The sequence below is a fragment of the Mus musculus genome, chromosome 11 (assembly GCF_000001635.26).
Source record: "Mus musculus strain C57BL/6J chromosome 11, GRCm38.p6 C57BL/6J".
NCBI classification, from domain to species: Eukaryota; Metazoa; Chordata; class Mammalia; order Rodentia; family Muridae; genus Mus; species Mus musculus.
In genome coordinates this window covers 23003977-23016838 of record NC_000077.6, presented here as the reverse complement: position 1 = coordinate 23016838, position 12862 = coordinate 23003977, and the positions used below count along the sequence as shown (strand labels likewise).

General features: G+C 44.1%; 1 protein-coding gene across 24 annotated transcripts in view; it reads right to left on the bottom strand.

Moving 5' to 3' along the window:
- The window catches only part of Fam161a (family with sequence similarity 161, member A), a 39023-nt gene extending 28905 nt beyond the window's left edge, over window positions 1-10118 (bottom strand). For 2 of the 24 annotated variants that reach the window (XR_001780067.2, XM_011243761.3), the window contains exons 1-2: window positions 8213-8981; window positions 955-1184 (exon numbers count right to left, since the gene is read on the bottom strand). Coding sequence is in view for 20 of the 24 variants with exons in the window: in XM_011243761.3 (XP_011242063.1) it covers window positions 955-1184; window positions 8213-8398 (416 nt within the window). In the remaining 4 variants the exon portion in view is untranslated. The other 22 variants (XM_030246377.1, XM_030246378.1, XR_003949517.1 and 19 more) reach the window with 21 other exon arrangements.
- Window positions 10119-12862: the final 2744 nt, after the last annotated feature.

Genomic DNA, 12862 nt, shown 5'->3' with positions numbered 1-12862 from the left:
AGTGGCCAATGGCTGGGCAGAAAGAAAGAGGTGAGACTTCCAGGTTCCCACAGGCTAGGAAGAGAGGAGAGAGCAGGAAGAAGAGATCTAGAGACTTGGGAGAGGCAGAACAGACTCAGAACTGTAGGGGAGATCTTCCAAAATGTAGGAAAAGGAAAATGGCCCACAGAAAGGCAGCCTAAAAGTGTCTTGGGCAGCAAGACCAATGGACTTCACAGAAGAGCAACTAAGCTGAGGGAAGATTCAGAGGTGTTGAGCTAGGAGTGAAGGTAGGGCATGCTAGCCGCAGAAAGCACAAAAGTGTCTAGCCACAGAGCCAATAAAGCATTTAAAAATAAGTTTGTGTGTGTGTGTATCTTTCATCTGTGATTCTGACAGAGCTGTTGGGTGGGTGGGTGCCTGTGACCAGCCGGGAGCACAAAGCAGAGAAGCCAAAACTCCCTCAACAAAGGCATGTTCTCAGCCATCCTGGGCTGTAGAGAGTATAAGATCATGTTTCAAAATTGGGCCAGCCTAAATATTTTGATGCATATCTGTAAGCATAAGTAAATCAGAAAAACACAGATGAAAGGACTGGAGAGATGGCTCAGAGGATAAGAGCACCCGCTGCTCTTCCAGGGACACAGGTTTGATTCCCAGCACCCATATGGCAGTTCACAATTCTCTATGGACACCAGGTACACAAGTGGTGTAGACATACACACAAGCAAAACACACTTAAAATGGCAATAAAAACAAACAGATGGCCACCAAATGACCCTCAAAGCAAGAGGGAACCTAGTAAAATGATAAGCCATTAAACATTGTGAATAAAAGCCCACCTTTATATATCATCAATAGGAAGGACTATTTAGAAGCAAATACTGTGGGATACTGTCTTCCACACTTCGACGGGGCATTTATCTTAGTTCAGCTCACAAATGACAATGACAAACTTATCTAGAAGGGACTTACCTCGAAGACGAATCGCTGATCCCATCCCTGATGAACCCCGCCTGGATGTCTTTTATATTTAGCTTGTCCTGGTACATTTTCTCTAATTTTGACATGGTTTCTTCATGGACAGCCTTCAGGTCTTTGAGTTTCCTGAAATACTCTTCATCAGAGTGGTAAATATCAGAGAAGTTCATAGTGCTCTCGAATGCCACCTCTTCATCCTTCCCAGAAAAGTTGTGACAACCTGCCTGATGTGAAGAGAACCCTGTTATCTGCTGTTTGGAATTAAATAACAAATTGACACTGATCCAAATGCTGATTCTTACAGACGTCTCACTATGTAGCCTAGGCTGGCCTCTAACTCCGTATGTAGACCAGGCTAGCTCCGAACTAGTGATCTGCCTGCCTCTGCCTCCTAATCACTGGAATCAAAGGTGTGTGCCTGCCACCATGACTGGCTCTCATCCATTTCATAATGATCAGATTCCTAGGTAACTGACAGAAAACATTCATGTGATGTCACTAACTACTGCACAAGGCAGAATGGAGCTCAGCTACAAGCATCTCTCCAGGAGGCCTCTGCTGAGGTGTGCACTTTTTTTGCTGAGAGACGAGCGGCTGCTGCTTCTGTGCCCAGCTCCTGCCTTGGGGCTTTGATGATGTGCGGTGGACAGGGAGCAGGAATGGGGCCCAGGGACAAAGTCCTCAGTGGCTCTCCTGGGAGCCCAGTTGGGATGATCTTGGAGGGGAAAAGGACACAGGAGAGGGCAGAGGAGAGTCGCTGCTGTGGGCAGCAAGAAGAGTAACGTCCACAGGTGGCAGACACTTAGGGCACGAGAAGAGAGCATGGAGTGATGTGTGGCTGGAGACTCCACACTGGAGCTTCTGATTGGGCTTCCTCTCCCCCACTACTCATCTTTCTCTTCTTCTAACTGACTCAATTAAGGAGAGAAAAACCTCACTTTCTAGAGCTGGAGAAATTGTTTAATTGCTCAAGTGTTTGCTATGGAAGCATAAAAAGCTGAGTTCAATTCCTAGAACCCACGTTTAAAAAAAAAACAAAACCAAAGCTAGACATGGTGACATAAGATTGTAATCCCAGCACTGGGGAGGTGGGAACAGAAGGGTCCCTGAAGCCTAATCAGTGAGAGCCTTCCTCAGATAACAGCAAACAACAGCACTGAAGAGTGCCACAGCATAGAAGTTGTTCTCTGGTCTCTGTGCGTGTATATATATATATATATATATATATATATACATACACACAGGTATGTGCACCTAAACATACATATAACACACCCCAAACCCCTCACTTTCTTTATAAATATAATTTTTAATGTTCTCAGTTGACAAATTTTAGATTATGTATGATGCTATGCATAAAGGGCCACCAACCATGGTTTAAGTATAGCCTACCACCTTAAACATACTCGAAACCAAACAAGAGTATGTCCAAGTTAGATTTATAATAATATAATCTCAGAAAATAAGACTGTTTAGCCTTTCCAATGGGAAAATTCAGAAGAGTCCATTGTGAACAATGATTTGAGCTGGAGAAGTATCTCAGTTGTCAGGTGTTTGCCTGTCATGTACCAGGCTATGGGTTTTTCTTCACATGGGGAAAGGATGGGATGGATGGATGGATGGATAAATGGATAGATATGTATTTTTTAAACTTTGTGCATACATGTGTATGGGTGAGTGCAGGTGCCCACGGAATCCAGAAGTAGGTGTTCAATCCCCTGGAGCTGGAATTATGGGTAGTTTTAAATTATCCAGTGCGGGTCCTGGCAACCAAATTCCAGTTCTCTGCAAGAACATCAAGTACTCTTAACCACTGTCTAGCCTGAGGCCTTTGTTGCTCTTGGAAGAAGACCCGTCTGATATCGTCCCATTTGGGACAACTTCAAGGAAACAAGTGAAAGAAAACAACTTTTCTTTAATAGAACTGATACATAGAAACTTAACAACACACAGGACCAAAGAACTATTTACTGTATGCCACACAAGGCACTTAGAAGAATTTTTATTTCACTGCCTTTGCAGAGGAACCAGATTCAGTTCTCAGCATACATACAGTGGCTCACAGCTCCATAATCCCAGCTGCAGAGATTGCAGCACCCTCTTCTGGCCTCCAAGGGTACAACACAGCATGACCAACTCACACAGATCCACATAGACAACCCACCTCCCAGTAAATACACATAAACCTTAAACAAGAGAAAGAGAGAGAGAGAGAGCCATAGGTCACCAACCTTAATCCCCACACTTGGGAGGCAGAAGCTGGCAGATCACTGAGTTCCAGGCCAGCCTGGTTTATGGAATGAGTTCCTGGACAGCCGAGGTTACACAGAGAAACCCAACCTCGAAAACAAACAAACAGAAGAATGATCAGAGTTCCCAAGGTCTCTGCCTTTGATTTGCTCCATCTCTTGAGGATGCTGGTGACCCAGAGCTTGCCCAGGACACTTGCTCACTCCTCATTCAAATGCCACCTCAAGAGAGTCTTTGTTGACTATCCTTTCTGAAATAACAACTCTCCCAACATACCATGAGTCCTCCTCTGCTTCCCAACCATCTACCCCATCCTGGTCACATGCATACCCAGGCCTGCCCAGACAGGAGAGTCAGCTCAAAGGCAGAGCTTGTTTGCTTTGTGCTTTTGTGTCCCCAGCTTCTAGAAAGGTACCTGGCTAAGAAAACATGTCTGGTAAATATTTGTGGAATGAAAGAAGGTATAAGTTTGAAACTATGTAAGTTTTCACCAAAGGAAAATAGCAGGCGTTTCCTTTGCAAGGGTTGGAGGTCACTGAAGGGCTGCACTGGGATTACAGAGTATTAGGGAAAAGACCTACAATCCAACATAAATGAAAAATCTAAAACCAGGCCGTGAACCTGTCAGTGTTTTATATTTATATGTCCTCTAGCTAAAATAGGGAGCAACTTTCAGGCAGAATATCCGCGGGCTCATTCGTTCTCCTAGAAAAATCTCTTCAAAGGTCCTATCTCCATTATCTATACTAAAACCAGCAAGTCTCTGACCTGGAAGAACTGTAGGAAAAAGGAGCAGCATGAAAGAGCGGGCCTGGTGAGCGACACTCACACTTGAGGATGCACAGTGCCCAGTCCACTGTTAATACGAGCGGAACTTTCCAAATAGGCCCTCCTAGTTTGCTTGTATTTTAACCTAAAACAGATGAATGGCTAGGAAATAACTCCCAATTCTCGCTTCACCTTCGCCCCCTGCCCCAAGACTGTCCGGTTTGCAAAACACAATGTGCAATGCTGGTCCTGTCCTCCCCCTTGATACTAAGCTTTCCGTGTTGTGAGTGCCACTACAGAAGAAGCTAATCTTCCCGAGAGTGGCCTGACCCACTTACAGATGTATCAGCTCTCCCAGCACCTGAGGCTTACCTTGTGTCAGCACCATAAGGAACTGTTTGTATTGTAGTCTACAAAGTTTATCTGACATTCTGGAGCTTTTACTAATTTATGTTCTTTTCAATGCTGAACTTGGTAGCCCCTGTCTGTAATTCCAGTACTCAAAAAGCAGACATAGAAGGACCCTAAGTTCAAGGTCAGACTGAGCTACATTGCCAGTCTGAGGCCAGCACATGCATGCTACATGAGATCCTCTGGGCTAGGCATGGTGGTACACACCTTTAATCTCAACATTTAGGAGGCAGAGCTTGGCAGATTTCTATGAAGCCAGCCTCTTCTACATAATTCCCCCACTCCATGAGCTCCAAGCCAGGCAGAGTTACGCGGTGAGACCCTGACTCCAAAGAAGAAAAGGGCCAGGAAGCAAAGGAAGAGGAAGGAAGGAAGGAAGGAAGGAAGGAAGGAAGGAAGGAAGGTGTTTTACAACAATGTTTAATGGCATATGTGTACCTCAGCCTCCCAAGTACTGAGACTATAGCTGTGGGCCATTGTACCCAGATAATGTTTAAGATTTATTTATGGACAAGGTCTTGCTATGTTGTCTAGGCTGGTCTGGAACTCCATGTGCTTTAGGGTGGTCTCAAACTTACAGTTCTGACTCCACCTTCCAAATGATCTAACATTAGATATTTGAAAAAGAGAATATATTCAGTGGGTATCACTGTAACTGCAGCTTCCCAAAACAATAGACAACATCTTGCAACTATGAATACTAAATTAGACCCTGGGCAATATCTAGTGGATACCTGGCCTGCTCAGCACCTAGTGCTCCTTAGGCAAATGACTCCACTGCCCCAGCAGCTGTGTCTTTCTCTGCTCTTCCTACACACCAACTGCTCTCATAACCCTTTTATTTCTTTAGGAAAATAGAAACCACCAGAGGAACACTCGCTCTTCTCTCCACCTACAGAACTCCCCTCTAGGGACACACTCTCTATTCTTCATTTTCAGGGGACTGACAAAGCATTTGTCCATTCACCTCACTGTTTTTCTCAGTGAATGTGGGACCCCTTGGCCCTTGTTCCAGTCCTACCACGGTGTCTGATCCTTAATCCCTTTTGTCTATTAAGTCTCTACTAAATGTTGATGTTCTCTCTCCACACCTTTCGTGTGTGTGTGTGTGAGAGAGAGAGAGAGAGAGAGAGAGAGAGGGAGAGAGAGAGAGAGAGAATGTGTGTGTGTGAGAGAGAATGTGTGTGTGTGTGAGAGAGAGAGAATGTGTGTGTGTGTATGTGAGAGAGAGAATGTGTGTGTGTGTGAGAGAGAATGTGTGTGTGTGTGAGAATGTGTGTGTGTGAGAGAGAGAATGTGTGTGTGTGTGAGAGAGAGAATGTGTGTGTGTGTGAGAGAGAGAGAATGTGTGTGTGAGAGAGAGAATGTGTATGTGTGTGTGTGTGTGTGTGCGAGAGAGAGAGAGAGAGAGAGAGAGAGAGAGAATGTGTGTGTGTGTGTGTACACCAGAGGTCAGTGACAGGCTTTTTGTCCCCTCAGTGACACAGATACAGACCAGATTAGACCAGATTAGAAGTAGATAAAGGCAGGTTTATTAGGAGGCTGCTCTCAGGTGGGCTCACTGATCTCACAGGTGTGAGAGATCCAGGCCAAAGCAAGGGGATCTTGTAGAGTTTAGGTTGGGAGTGCTGCCATGCTAGCTAGGAGCTGGGATTGTGTCCATGCATGGTCAAAAACTGAGCCCCCAAATGGGCACTCTTGGGCAGGCTGTCTGAAACTCAGAGACAAGGAGCGCTGACATGTTAGCTTGAGTATTCTCCAAGCAGACAGTGGAGATTTCTTTAGGTGGGTGGGGTTGGCAGGAGGGCAGATGTAGTTCCCCAGCTTGTGCAGGGGATAAGCAGGGGTTCCAGGCTAACATCCAATCTTAGCTGAATTCCCTAGCCACTGTCCACTTTATTTTTTGAGGTAGGGCTTTCAGCAAATTCCAGGAATCTGCCTGTTTCTTCTCTCTCCAGCACTGGGATTATAGACAAAAGCCAACACACTGGGTTTGTATTTGGGTGTTGGAAACCCAAACTCAGTTTATAACAAAAATCTTCAGTTAGCAGGGCACTCTGGAACATAAGTACAACTATACAAAGGACAGACCTTTCTGCCGTAGTAAGCCAAAGTATAAATCAATTTCCAAGTGAATTGTTCAAGCTGGCAGTTGTTACAATTACTACTAATTTATGTAAATTACTCTAGAAATGACACCCATTCTCTCCTTTGGTTCTTAATAACAACTGAATAAGGTGGAAAACGGAGACAATTATAGTCCTTTTATAGACAAAGAAACAGAAATCACGGCCTAAGATCACCCAGCACATAGAAGAAAACGGCTTCTGACCCGGGTCCAAGCTCTTGCCTTCCCTGGCATTTCACCTTCTGTAACCTATGACAGGCTGTGTTGAATGATTATCAGGTATAAACCAGTCCTAGGGTTCTGAACCTCATAGCTGGTTAGGCTCTGCTTCACTCTACATAACCTTGAAACATTTGCTACAGGCCAGGCCTGGGGCCCCATACGCTTAATCCCATTACTTGGAAGGTGGAGGCAGGAGGATCAGGAGTTTAAGGTCATCCTTAGCCACAAATAGCAAATTTGAGGCAATCCTGGACCAAAGGAGTCACTGTCTAAAATAAAACAAAAAAGCCGAGGATGTAGCTGTTGGTACACCACTTGCCTAGCAAGCACAAACCCTTCGGCCCACCCCAGCACTGCTAAGGAACAGGGTGTCGAGGGAGCGAGTGCCCGTCCTGGTGCTTTATCCCAGCAGAGTGCTGGTTTAAGTCCAAGGTTCCCGGCTTTTAAAGTGAATAAAAGCTGGGCGTTTTTATTACACACCTTTAAACTCAGGAAGCAGAGGTAGGCAGAGCTCTGTGTGTTTGAGGCCAGCCTGGACTACACAGAGTGAGTTCCAGAACAGCCAGGCTATGTCTCAGAAAACAAACAAAAATTTAAAAGGATGCTAAGATGTTTTAACTGTTAAGAGCACTTGCTGCTCTTGCAGGGGACCTGGGCTTGATTCCCAGCATCCATATGGTAGCTCACAACTCTCAGTAACTCCCAAGGCACACATTCATACACATAAATCTAAAAACAAACACACAAAATGAATAGAACAGATGAAGGAGAGGGGGTGGTTACATTCAAAATATACTGTATGAAATTTTTAAAGAATAAAAGCATTGCTGGAGAGATGGCTTAGTGGTTATAAGTACTGGTTGCTTTTCCAGAGGTAGAGATTATGTGTGTGTGTGTATAATCTCCTCCTCCATATATATCCTTCTGCTAGAAACATATAACACATCCAGGACATAATACTGAAAATGTTTTGTGAAAAGATCTCACTGCACCCATATCATCCCTTTAGGGAACTGGGATTTCGGCGGTTTGTTTATCTGGATGCTTCTCTACATCTGGAGCATCTGTCCACTGAACTTCAAACACGGTTTGCTAATGGACTGCTAAAATCCACTCCTAACAAAAACTGATAAAACACACTTGTCAGTACAACTTATCATCTGAAAGTTGATCTTTTATGAAAACTATGGGCACATCAGTTGTCTTCGGGGGGGGGGGGGGCAAAAATAAATGTAAAAATCAGAACTAAAAAATTATTTATTCCCAAGATATACTGGAGAATAAATAGGAAGTAGAGTTCTGTTCTTTGCATACTCTAGAAATAGCTATAAAAAAACCACTCTCCAATAAAGTTTTGCAGCAACCTTTAGTTGGGGCAGAGAGCAGGGAGGGTCTACAGAGGACACCGCATTTCCACCCGTCCTGCCCGAGACGATCGGACAGCCCTCAGACCCCTCCGGGCTCTCACATTACCGACGCCCGCATCTGCCACACTTTCTTCTGTTCCTCCTCCTCCATGGCCGCCGCCAACCCCGCTGCTACCAAGGACTCTAAGGAGTCTTCGCTTTCGTACTGGGCGACCCTTGCTCCGGTGATGGGATTTGCAGACAGGAGAAGGCTGGCTGCCGCCAGTCTGGCCTCCTGGTGCGGCGAAGCCATCGCCCCGCCTCCAAGCCCAAGCGCCCGCGCCCGCCCAGGGCGGCGTGCAGGCGCTGCCACCTAGCTCACAGATCCTGGCTTGGGGCGAGCGGTTACTAGGGGCTCGGTTACTAGGGACGCTACAGGAGGTGGCGACGGACCATAACGCACGCAACGTCCTTTTTCACTGTCACAAATGCGAACCCCGAGTCCAGCTAGTGTCTAATGATGGTTTCTGATACAAGCCTGCGGTTTCTAGAAGCATAACTGTCTGAAGCTACACAAACGACTACCACAGCAAGCTAAAGTAAAACGCAATCTTCAAGCTAATTGCTCAATGGGAGTCTCACCAGCGCCGGAACAATTACTGATTCACTTGAATGACACCCAGGTCTCCGGCAAGGGACTGAGCTTTTCTCTGGTTTCTAGCTTTATTTCTGTCTAACTACCTAAACGAGAACTTCTCGCGGTATACGGACTTAAAGCAGAAAGCGCGTTTTAACTAGCTGGATCAACATATTAGGGCACAGAGGGACAGGAAGGACCGGGTGTTGGGTGACCATCCCAAGAAAAGAACAGGCTTTGCAGCGCGCTATTCAACATGGCGGAGAACCCAGTTCATCTCTAATTGACAAGAACCAGCGGGTTGACCAATCAGAAGGAGAATACTTATTTGTCCCACCCTCTTTTTTCTCGACTGACCAGTAAGACACTAGACATAGGAAGTGTCTGTCACTCAGACCAGTGAGTGAGATGTGGTAGCTTGTCTAGCGGTTCTGCAGCTAGCTTAGCGGCAGATTAGAGGGGGCGAGAGCCTACAAGGACCACACCCTCCCAGCTCAGCCCTGCCAACCTCCTGATCGGCCTCAGGTTTTTGGCCACTTTGGATGCTTTTTCAGTGAACTCTCAGCCACCTGCAGCATAACACTTTACTTAGAACCCCAGCTAGCGCCCCTGTCCCCACCCTAAGGTTCCAGTACTTTCCACGTTATGCGGCACACCTTCCACAGAACCTGTTTCTGACGCAGTTGTTACCACCCCTTCCTTGTTCCCCTCTGCGAAGCACCTATCACCTTACCTTCCCTGCCTCCTGTTTCAAAACGGTTGAGCTTGCCTTTTCCAACGGAACTGATGATGGATACTGGTTGGTTCTGAAAAGCTAGATGTGGGGAGGGATCCATAGCCATCTGAATGAGAGAATAGTGACTTTCTGCCAGCCACATGCAACTAGTTCTGTGATGGGACTTGGTGTAAACAAGACCTATTGACAGACTGAAGCCCTGTAAGTGGGATGGTTTTAGGAACATGAAATAGTAAATAATGGATATGAAGGACATCAGTGTGTACATAGAATAGGAAAGTTTCGGCTGACAGTATTCTAAATTTGCAGATATCTATTAACACAGCTTTTAAAAAAAAGGTAGATCTGAAAGAAAATGGCACCATTAAAGTGCTTTTGCAGGCCAGCCAGTGGTGGCGTATGCCTTTAATCTTAGCACTTGGGAGGCAGAGGCCGAGGCCAGCGGATTTCTGACTTGGAGGTCTACAGAGTGAGTTCCAAGACAGCCAGGGCTGTCTTGAAAAACAACAAAAAAATTGTAATATACAAGATAGTGAAATGAATAATTATGAATTCTGACAAAAATGAATGCCCATGGAATCACAGGACAGATACACAGAGAAAACGAACAAACGTATATACCAGTTGATACTTGAGTATATACTTGAGTGTGATGAGAAGCAAGCACCAAAGATGTTAGAATTGCTTGTTAGTAGTACTGGGAGAGGTTCTTGCAAACACGGATACTATTCTACTGAAAGCTTTAGCTTCTTGTTAGCCTGTAAAGAACACAGAGGATACATACTCTCAAGCTCTTTCTCCATCAGTTTCTTAACTATCAAGTTTTTAGCATTTGCATTGGCTGATTTCAAGGTTTGATCCCTAGTTACTGAAAAAATAATAATCTGAACAAGAAAATTGGCATTTGTGAAAAAGGAAAATGAAGGCAAGTTCTGCCATCCAAGAACTTGGAATCTCTTTAGGTAATCTGAATGCTGATGCCTCAATTAAATCCAAAATAAAATCCCTGTGATGGTGCTAGGAGGCAGGGCCTTCAGGAAGTTAACTAAGGGGCTCCACCCTCTACAAAGGGTCCATGGCTTTAGTTCTTTGATGATGCAGATTTCCCAGAAGGATCTTGTAGATTTTATCAACTTGAAAGAGATTGAGACCCTGGCATCCTTTATTAAAACTTTATGTTCCAAAGCAAACAATTTGACAAGTTTTAGTGAACGTGAGAAATATTAATCTCCCCTTTGTCATTTCCTCAGAAGAGTACTGCATGTAGTTCAATGAAGCTAAAATACAAAACGCATACCCACAACTAAAAATAGTCTAATGAGAAGACAATGTCTGGTATTGCAGAGCCATCTGCAACCATGGCCAGCAGAGCAACATTGGAGGAGGTAAGAAAGCAGTTCATTTCAACAGGACTCAGAAGTCAGTGTTGGTTCACACTTTAGGAATCGGACACTAGGTAGATTTTTTTTTTCTTTCTTTTTTTTTAGGCATATTTAAGTACAGCACAATTCAGCAAACTTTTCCTGGAGATAATTAACTCAAGCCCATGTGCATAATAAAGTTTAAGGTGTGATTAAATCAAAACTCTGTAAACATAATACTTTCCAAGATGGGTTCTATAGATTGATCCTCTGGGAGAGGAACAGTGTGGTCCTGGCTACGTAGTGCAAAAGGCTCCGGGCTATATTACAATGCCTGCTCCCAGTCTTCTAGGCAAAAAAATAGGTTACACTTGTCTCCCATTGAGGGGACAATACTGGGTAACATTCCTGGTTTCCCTAGTGTTTATCTGTGAGCACAAAATGACCTCTGCCACTTTCTAATAACCCCCTTCAAAAATGTAAGTGCAGCTCTTGCACAGTTTTGGTTTTAAGCTTAAGTGCCTGTCATATTTTATACAGCATTGATTAGGCATTTTAACAGGTGCACAATTGTTCTGTCTTGCTAGGTTCCTTGTAAACTGCTGACTCAGTTGTGTTAGGCCCTCACCTTGGGTGGTGATAGGTTCCATGCACAAGATCCACATATGATCGATCTACTGAGGACCACCTGAGTATCTCTCCAATTTTGCATACTGTGGGCACCTCATAATGTCTCAGAACTTACTGAATGGCAAATCTACTACTCTGAGGATATAGTCTTCACACCATACCTTAAACTCTAAAACTTGGAAACTTAATGAAGAACTGAAGAATAGCACTTAAATGTAAACGTTATCTTTCTAGCCCCTTTAAGTTTGATGGGTAACTTCATTCAGCAAATTTCCCTTGGACGAGCTTTTATTCTAATTTCAACAAAGCTGTTGTTAGGATTGTTAGCTATTGTGCTATAAACCCCCATATCAAATCAAATTAAGTTAGTGGTTTTCTACCAAGCAAATTTCATATAAGCAGTGGTTAGCAGAAGTCTGTCAAAACAGCTACATATTTAGGTAGACGTAAGTAGTAATGGATAATATCCTAGAATCCATTAATATGGATTAGAATAGTATTTTGACCTAAATTTCTAAGATGTACCTGATTCAATTGCTTTTTAATGAATTAATTTTATAGCTTAAACAATTAAAATGAGAGAAAAACCTAAATTCTGGATGATTCAAGTATCTTTCTCTCAAGATCCTGGACTCAAACATTCACTTTCTCAACTTCTTGTATTCTGTGATATAGAGGTAATGAAGCACCAGACTGTGCAGGCCAAACTATGGCTCACCTTAATCCCAGGCCTTTATTCAAAGGTGTCAAAGTATGTGAGAACCACCTATCAGGCTTTAAAACCTCATAGGTATGTAGTAGTTAGAATTAAGATAGCCAAGTTGAAATTTACAATCATGGTGAGGCATGACTATGTATGAAATACACTGGCTGGTAAAAAAAAAAGCTAAGCCCTTTTGACTTTGTAAAATGTGCCACATTGCATGGGCTTTTTTAGGTTTTTTTTTTTTTAGGTTCTGGAAAGACTGAACATGAAAATGAACTTATAAATCTCTACCACTGGGCCACCCCTTCAACCAGAATACTCTATAGAAATGCCAACTAGCATCACTCTGGAGAAGGACTGATGGGCAATGACAGGCTTCTTTTGTATTACTGTAAAATCACACACACTATGCTCTGAAGCTCTCTATGGGAAGGGTACCTGTGGATGAGATGTCTCCCGTTGTCTCCCAGTGCTGACCAGTCAGGTGGTGGTGGTTTGGGGGATTATAAAGTATGGCCTTCTGATATCACCAGGGTAGGCAGGCTTACAAAGTATAAAGACTGGCACCACTGGAGTTCAGTTTTGTTTGTGGTTCAAAATCCAAGCCTCACCCTTTCATGTCTCCTGGTTTGCCACCATGGACTCTTAGCCCTGGCTGGCCTGAGTGCTGGGATTAAAGGTGTACACCACAATACCCTGCTATTTCA